The sequence below is a fragment of the Conger conger genome, chromosome 6 (assembly GCF_963514075.1).
Source record: "Conger conger chromosome 6, fConCon1.1, whole genome shotgun sequence".
In the NCBI taxonomy this organism is placed as follows: Eukaryota; Metazoa; Chordata; class Actinopteri; order Anguilliformes; family Congridae; genus Conger; species Conger conger.
Genome location: NC_083765.1, coordinates 3,125,844 through 3,133,343, shown reverse-complemented (window position 1 = coordinate 3,133,343; position 7,500 = coordinate 3,125,844). Strand labels below are relative to the sequence as shown.

General features: G+C 46.1%; 2 protein-coding genes across 5 annotated transcripts in view; one reads left to right on the top strand and one right to left on the bottom strand.

The window, feature by feature from the left end:
- LOC133130286 (dnaJ homolog subfamily A member 1-like) overlaps positions 1 to 351 on the bottom strand; it is a 7,497-nt gene extending 7,146 nt beyond the window's left edge. The window contains exon 1 of the mRNA XM_061244756.1: positions 125 to 351. Coding sequence (XP_061100740.1) covers positions 125 to 256 — 132 coding nt within the window. The 5' untranslated portion in view covers positions 257 to 351. The remainder of the gene's footprint in view (positions 1 to 124) is intronic.
- Positions 352 to 2,067: 1,716 nt separating this feature from the next.
- The window catches only part of aptx (aprataxin), an 8,592-nt gene continuing 3,159 nt past the window's right edge, over positions 2,068 to 7,500 (top strand). Inside the window, exons 1-6 of one of the 4 annotated variants that reach the window (XM_061244762.1) lie at positions 2,068 to 2,227; positions 3,228 to 3,364; positions 3,697 to 3,743; positions 4,224 to 4,514; positions 6,098 to 6,157; positions 7,249 to 7,475. In XM_061244762.1, coding sequence (XP_061100746.1) covers positions 3,229 to 3,364; positions 3,697 to 3,743; positions 4,224 to 4,514; positions 6,098 to 6,157; positions 7,249 to 7,475 — 761 coding nt within the window. In that variant the 5' untranslated portion in view covers positions 2,068 to 2,227; position 3,228. The other 3 variants (XM_061244760.1, XM_061244761.1, XM_061244759.1) reach the window with 3 other exon arrangements.

Below are 7,500 nucleotides of genomic sequence, written 5' to 3'. Positions count from 1 at the left end.
TGGAACCTGGACGGTCGGCGGTTCAAGGCCCGGTGTAGCCCAACTGGATCAGTGCAACTGTGGCTTCGGATAAAAAGCGTTGGTTAAAGGACAGTAAACCTTGGCCGCGCGGGGCTGGACTCACCTTCTCCCCTTCCGTGGGGTTCTTGTCCGGGTGGTACTTCAGGGCCAGTTTCCTGTAGGCCTTCTTCAGCTCGTCCGCAGTGACGTTGGGCTTCACGCCCAGCATGTCGTAGAACCCGGTCTCCTTCACCATCGCTGCCCACTCACACACATACACACACACACACGCGCGCACACTCAAACTCTCACACACACACACTCACAAAGCGCGCTGCACACAGAGAGAGCCCCTTTAAGAAACCGAGGTGTCAGGTCCTCCGACAGACCCCTTCACCCCTTGACCCCTTGAACCCTTGACACGTTTGGAAGGAAACGGTAATAAATATGAATAATGAAGGTACATTTTATTAAAATTATTATCAAGAGGTCCACACTTTTGATTCAAATGCTTTCTCTGAATCATTTTTTGAATGACAGCCTGAATTCAAATTCAGTCACAATTCGTTTCAATCACGGTCCACATTAAAATCATCTTCACAGATAACACGTATTCAATAGCAAAGATATATGTATATGCATATAACTGCTATAACTGGAAATATATTCAAATTCTTTACAAGATTTACAGCAACAATTCAGCACTTTTACCAACCGGGGCAAAACATGTAACATGATCGGACGTTTCATTTGAGGGCATTTTTTTTAGTGCGTTGACCCACTAACATGAAGGTACTGTTGTAACCGCACGTTGAGCAAGAGGTTTTTCTATTTTTTTCTATCCGAATCAAGGTTATGGCGAACTGAAAAACACAGCGGTACTGAAGACCCAAGTAACCAAATTAACACATAGCCAAACGTTAACTCAACGTGTTACGAACAGTGCGATTTTCATGATTAATAACCAAAACAATAATTCCAGAACCGCTTTGGTTTCAGGGTGCTTAAAGTTAAATTCCTTCCGTTTTCATAAAAAAACTTGGTATGAGACACATACGCTATCAATTCCAGCATACGGTGACATGGTAATAGAGCTGTGCTATTGTAGTGGAGAAGCTGGTGCTAACGAGACAGCGAACCGGGCAGGCTTATACGGCGGTGTTCGGACCAACGTGAGCGAACACGGTCTTCCGAACACAGGGACGTTTTGCAGTTATCTGTCGTTTTCTCTATAATTATTGTTCACGTCAACGTGTTTTAGTGGCTGAGATAATCGATAAGGAACCATAATCATAAACCACATTATTAAGGCGAAACACTAGCATTGGACCTACTGCCATAACGTAGCTTAAGTTACAGTGTGTGTGCCTGCCTAATCACAGTCTTTAATGTATCATCTTGTACGTTATAAAGACTATTTAGAAATATTATTTAAATCCGGTAAATAAATATGAAACACGTGGGGAAATGTTAAGTATCAAGATGGATACAGTTCTGGTCTAGCTACACTAGCTAGGCAGGTTTAGCAGCGTGAGTAACATTACAAGAATGACTCGCTGAAGTGTCGCAAAGCAAGTATCATATAGTTCCTTACTAGCTGTACTTACAAGTCAATTATATTACAAAACATAAAACATATCCGCTGGCCACATGGACAGCAATCCGCTAATGTTAGCTAGCAAGGATACCTTGACTAACCTTTGTAATCTTCGTAGCGAGGTGTGGAAAGCGTTCTCTAGCCGCGAAACGACCCGAAGCTAAAGAAGGAAGTATCGTATAACGTTAGTTATCGTTTTTACAATTACCGACGTTACTCCGCTTAACTCGCCTAAAGAACGCGAATCAAAGTTAGCCCAAGCAAGCTAAGCGAAAACAGGCTAATCTCAGGTAACTACTTACAGTGCAAAAAAAATGCTCTTCTCGTCCCTCGCGAAGGACTTCTAGAAGCTTCCTCCTCTCGCTCTTTCTACTGGAATCCCAACTTTGCGTCACACCCCCTTGTGATGACGTCACTCGCACCCCTCCCATGCATTGACGTCATGAACATTGCTTTGCAGTTACTGATTTTGTAACTGCAAGTTCCAGTTTCCAACTAGTACGCTGGTTTTGGAAACAAAACTAGGAGTAAGGGTGGCTGTTGGCTAATTATTTATCCAGATTCGGGGCAGAGATAGTTTCTTTTTCGAAAACCTTGCTACTGAAACTAAAGTTTTTTTGATCACATTGGGTCAGTTATGTTTATATTGAATTTGATTAAACGTGGATCTACACTGGGAAAATGTCACGTTTTTATTACACCAGTATTGTACTACTACTGTTCAGTTACCATCTTTACCTATTCTAGCAAGCCAAAAATAGCCTATTTTACCCATTCATATTTTAAGACAAGCCCACTGGATTGTCGTATATCAATAACAATAAACTTGCAAGATTTAGAAACATAAGATTGTTTCTAAACAGAGGTGAATACAGTAGATGTCTTCGATTGTGTGTCGAACTATTGAACGTTTACACCCTGGCATAACTATTCCAGCGCTTGGTCTTGATTATTTTTTTGCATTGTACCTTTTGTCCCTGTTTGGTTGCCATAGTGGATAGAGTAAAGTAAATTAATGCTTTACCGTTGTTTGCTCGCTGTAACGTGGCGCCACGATTCGTTTTCTTCTGGTAATAAACTTTTATGTTTGCTCCGAACAAACACACAGCAGTGTTTTCTTAATTGTAGAGTAAGACTATTTATGTCAACGATATTCTTTCTGTCTGGTAGCAAGCTAGGAGAGTTCTTTGATCAAGCTGTTCACCTCAACACACCAGTTTCACATATAACACTTAGGCTAGTGCTTGCAATAGCGACTTTACTAGGTTGTTATGTTAATTTCCATATCTTGCTAGCTAATTAGCAATACATTCTAGCATATGTTAACATTAGTTGACTTGGTTGAATATGTGCTGTTACAGTAGTGATATATTAGCTCGCTAACTGGTAGATGGCTAGCTAGTGCTAATGTAAAACTTGTGAATTAAATTCGTGGAGCAAACTTTGCTAGCTATAATTGTCCTGCGCCGATACCTAATGACTTTATGATTTGGCTACTATTCCAGGCTAATTTGTACACACAATTGGATAGTTATCGAACTGAACATCGAGCGTTTGAGATTAGCATCAGTACTCTGCCTTCGCGTTGACTTCTTTCAGTCATGCCAACTTGCACTCTGCTTGTGTTCAGGATGAAAATGTCCGTTTGTTGGCTTATTCGGAAGGATGGAAGTCATAAGCCAATACGACTACCTCATCTCCAGACTGTGGTGTTAGGCCGTGGCCCCGAAACAACAATTAAAGATAAAAAGTGCTCCAGGGAGCAAGGTGAGGTATAAAACCGTGTTTATTTCTGTCGGGATGCCTGGCAGCGGCCGCTGCATGTGTAACGCCGTAAATAATAACGTAGCAAATGTTAACTAGTTCCCTTGTTTTACTAATTGACTCCAGAATGTAATTGATTCATTATGATTTTTACCTTTATTTGTTGTCGGGGTTGGTGTCGGGTGATCGCGTGGGCAGAGTTTTTAGTGTTATGATGAAATCAAATCAAATTAGAATTTATTTGAAGTGCTTCTGACATTAATCTCATCACACTTTACAAAGATGAAAGCAGACACTCGAAAAGACAGCACTAATAGATTCCTGTTTGCTCGCAGTGGAACTGAAGGCAGACTGCAGCAGGGGATACGTCACTGTGAAACAGGTATGTCGGCTGGCCGCTGCTCACAATACTTCACGTATCGCTCTTCGGATACTCACGATTTCAGAGAAGCGGTAGTATCTGGTATTTTTGTTATTTGTTGCTTAGGATACGCTAAGAACGTGAATTCTACTCTCATTCCTGCCTGCTTTTTAAAGCATGCATAATACCATCCCTTGGACACTGGTTTGAGTTCTCAGTCCTGGTCCTGGCTTTGTGAAATATGCTCTTGCACCTATGCCCTTTTTGCAGTGGGGAAAACTGCGGAAAGCGTCTAGTTGCTTTACTGGCACGGACAAAGTTCCTCAAACACAAAACGCATGTGCCAGAACTCGGAATTCAAACCCACGACCTTCGGCTCAAGTCACATTTCTTAACCAGTCCTCAAGTGACATCGTGTCGGAGGGCATTGAAATGGGAACACTTGACGGGCGCGGTTCCCGAGGCGAGGACTGACCCGTGTCCCGTCTTGCCGTCCCGCAGCTCGGTGCGAACCCCACCTGCGTGGGTCGCGACCCCGTGGGGAAGGGCAGGGAGGTGAAGCTGAAAGCGGGGCAGCTGCTGCACATGGTGCACCAGCTGTACCCCTATACCGTCCGGTTCCGGGGGGGGTCCCCCGACTCCAAGAGACCCCCCCCGCCCGTCCCAGCCGAGCGGGGCCCGGACCCCCCGCCCCCCCGCCCAGAGGGTCCCGAAAAAGGCCCCCGCCAGCACGGCCCCGCAGGCGGTGCAGAAACGCCCCCCACAAAGACTGTCGGCGGCAGCAGCACAAAGGTACGCTGACCGTCGAACTGCATCCACAGAACTACACACACCGAGGCCCCGCCCAGTCATGTGACACGGAGGGCCAATAGTACGCAGGCTCTCATTCTAACCAATCACTGCACTGCTTATTTTACTAAATGACACTCCATCTCCCCGCTCATTTTGCTTATTTTTCCTCCACACTTTTCCTTTCCTTGCCCCTGACCCAGAAATCGATTGAGGTCCGCCATCTTTGAGGACATTCCAACCCCTTAAATCAGGGGTGTCAAACTGAATCCCCAGGGGGCCACAGTGTCTGCAGGTTTTTGTGGTTTCCTTTCAATCAGCTGCCAATTAAGGCCTTGAGAACAAGGCATGTGGATACTTTAACCATTCAATGACTTGAATGAACCCAGAGCACACCAAAAACCAGCAGACACTACGGCCCTCCAGGACTGGATTTTGACACCTGTGCCTTAAATCTTCTAGGAGCTAGAGGTAGAAATGAGGCACTCCCAATCTTTCCTTTGAGCAAGAAAATCATCAGTGTATCCTTTGCGGAAGTATTTTTTTGCAAAGCCTGATGTATAAATGATTGACTATGTGGATCCACCTCTCCCCATCTCCCATGTCCGTAACTGATGTGGCTTCAAACTGACATTTGAAGGAGCAAGGATATTCCATTTGCCTATGTAGAAACCCCCCCCCCCCCCCCCCAAATACACCAAAAAGCGGAAGTATCTGAGAGGTGATGGAAACGTGTAGTCTTACCAGGCGCTACTGGAACAGGGTTAATGAGATGTTTTCTCGTTTATCTGACTCCAAAACACAAGTTTAGCAGTTCACCAATAGTGTGGCTCTATACAATCACTATATATCTATGTAAAGCCTACAATTATTGTATTATTTCCCTCTATATACCCAGGGTTTACAGGAAAACAACAAATCATCAAGATGGCCATAACAACAATGGTCCTGCTGATGTTATCTCTGTATGTCTAACAAACCTGGTTAACTTTTGTAGCACAGCTGGATGCTTTTCACCAAACCTTGCTGACCCTGTGTCAACATGGTAAACGCAGTCTGTTTCCTTTTGGCGGTCTGCAGAGAGGCACACTTATGTAAAATGCCCTATATCTAATTCACGTTTTCTCGACTTCCCCGTCCTAATCTCTTTTTCTTGCCCCGTCTTAATTGCTAGGAGTAGATCAAAAAGAAGAAGAAAAAAACGGGAGAAAAAGGGGCGAGGGGTAAAATTAGCTGGTGTGCTGATTGGTTGGAATAAAAACCTGTCCTCTCAGTCGTCCATGTCCCTGGTTGAAAGTGACGATGGTGAACTTGCCCTCTGTGTGTTTTTTGTGTGTGTTTTTTTTTTCCATATTTGCTATGCATCTGTTCATGAATAGCATAGTGTACATCTCTCACTGTATTTAATGTACGTGCATATGCTGAAATGTATCTACAAACGCCTACAATGTTCACATTTTCTAGGTAAGATTAATGTATTAATGAGACCGTATTAATGACTTTTAAATGTACCTGTCCACTGGATTCCTTTAGGGTTAGACGGGGTCACAGGGGCGTAGAGTCACAGATCTGTCTGTTCTGCACAGGACAGTGGGGGACACTGGAGCCAAGGCCTGAAAGCCAGTATGCAGGACCCCACAATGCAGGTGAGTATGAGCCTTACAAATGGATACGATGGGTTGTTGTGTCTCCAGGTGTATCAGTACGAGATGGTGGGTTGTTGTTGTTGTTACATTATTGGCATTTGGCAAACGCTCTTATCCAGAGCGACGTGCAGTTGATTAGACTAAGCAGTAGACAATCTTCCGCTGGAGCAATGCTGGGTTAAGGGCCTTGCGGATCTTATTGTGGCTACACTGGGATTAGAACCACCGACCTTGCGTGTCCCAGTCATTTACCTTAACCGCTACGCTACGGGCCGCCCCCGTTGTGTCTCCAGGTGTATCAGTATGAGACGGTGGGTTGTTGTGTCTCCAGGTGTATCGGTACGAGACGGTGGGTTGTTGTGTCTCCAGGTGTATCAGTACGAGACGGTGGGTTGTTGTGTCTCCAGGTGTATCAGTACGAGACGGTGGGTTGTTGTGTCTCCAGGTGTATCGGTACGAGACGGTGGGTTGTTGTGTCTCCAGGTGTATCGGTACAAGACGGTGGGTTGTTGTGTCTCCAGGTGTATCAGTACGAGACGGCGGGTTGTTGTGTCTCCAGGTGTATCGGTACGAGACGGTGGGTTGTTGTGTCTCCAGGTGTATCGGTACGAGACGGTGGGTTGTTGTGTCTCCAGGTGTATCAGTACGAGACGGTGGGTTGTTGTGTCTCCAGGTGTATCGGTACGAGACGGTGGGTTGTTGTGTCTCCAGGTTTATAAGGACGAGACGGTGGGTTGTTGTGTCTCCAGGTTTATAAGGACGAGACGGTGGGTTGTTGTGTCTCCAGGTGTATCAGTACGAGACGGTGGGTTGTTGTGTCTCCAGGTGTATCAGTACGAGACGGTGGGTTGTTGTGTCTCCAGGTGTATCGGTACGAGACGGTGGGTTGTTGTGTCTCCAGGTGTATCGGTACGAGACGGTGGGTTGTTGTGTCTCCAGGTGTATCGGTACGAGACGGTGGGTTGTTGTGTCTCCAGGTGTATCAGTACGAGACGGTGGGTTGTTGTGTCTCCAGGTGTATCGGTACGAGACGGTGGGTTGTTGTGTCCCCAGGTGTATCGGTACGAGACGGTGGGTTGTTGTGTCTCCAGGTTTATAAGGACGAGATGGTGGTGGTCATTAAGGACAAGTACCCGAAGGCGCGCTACCATTGGCTGGTCCTGCCGTGGGAGGCGGTGGCCAGCCTCCGGGCCCTGCAGGGGGCGCACTGCGGCCTGCTCAGGCACATGCAGCGTGTGGCAGAGCGCATGGTGCAGCAGTGCCCCGACGCACAGAGCCTCCGCTTCCGCATGGGCTACCACGCCATCCCCAGCATGAGGTGAGTCAGTGCCATCCCCAGCATG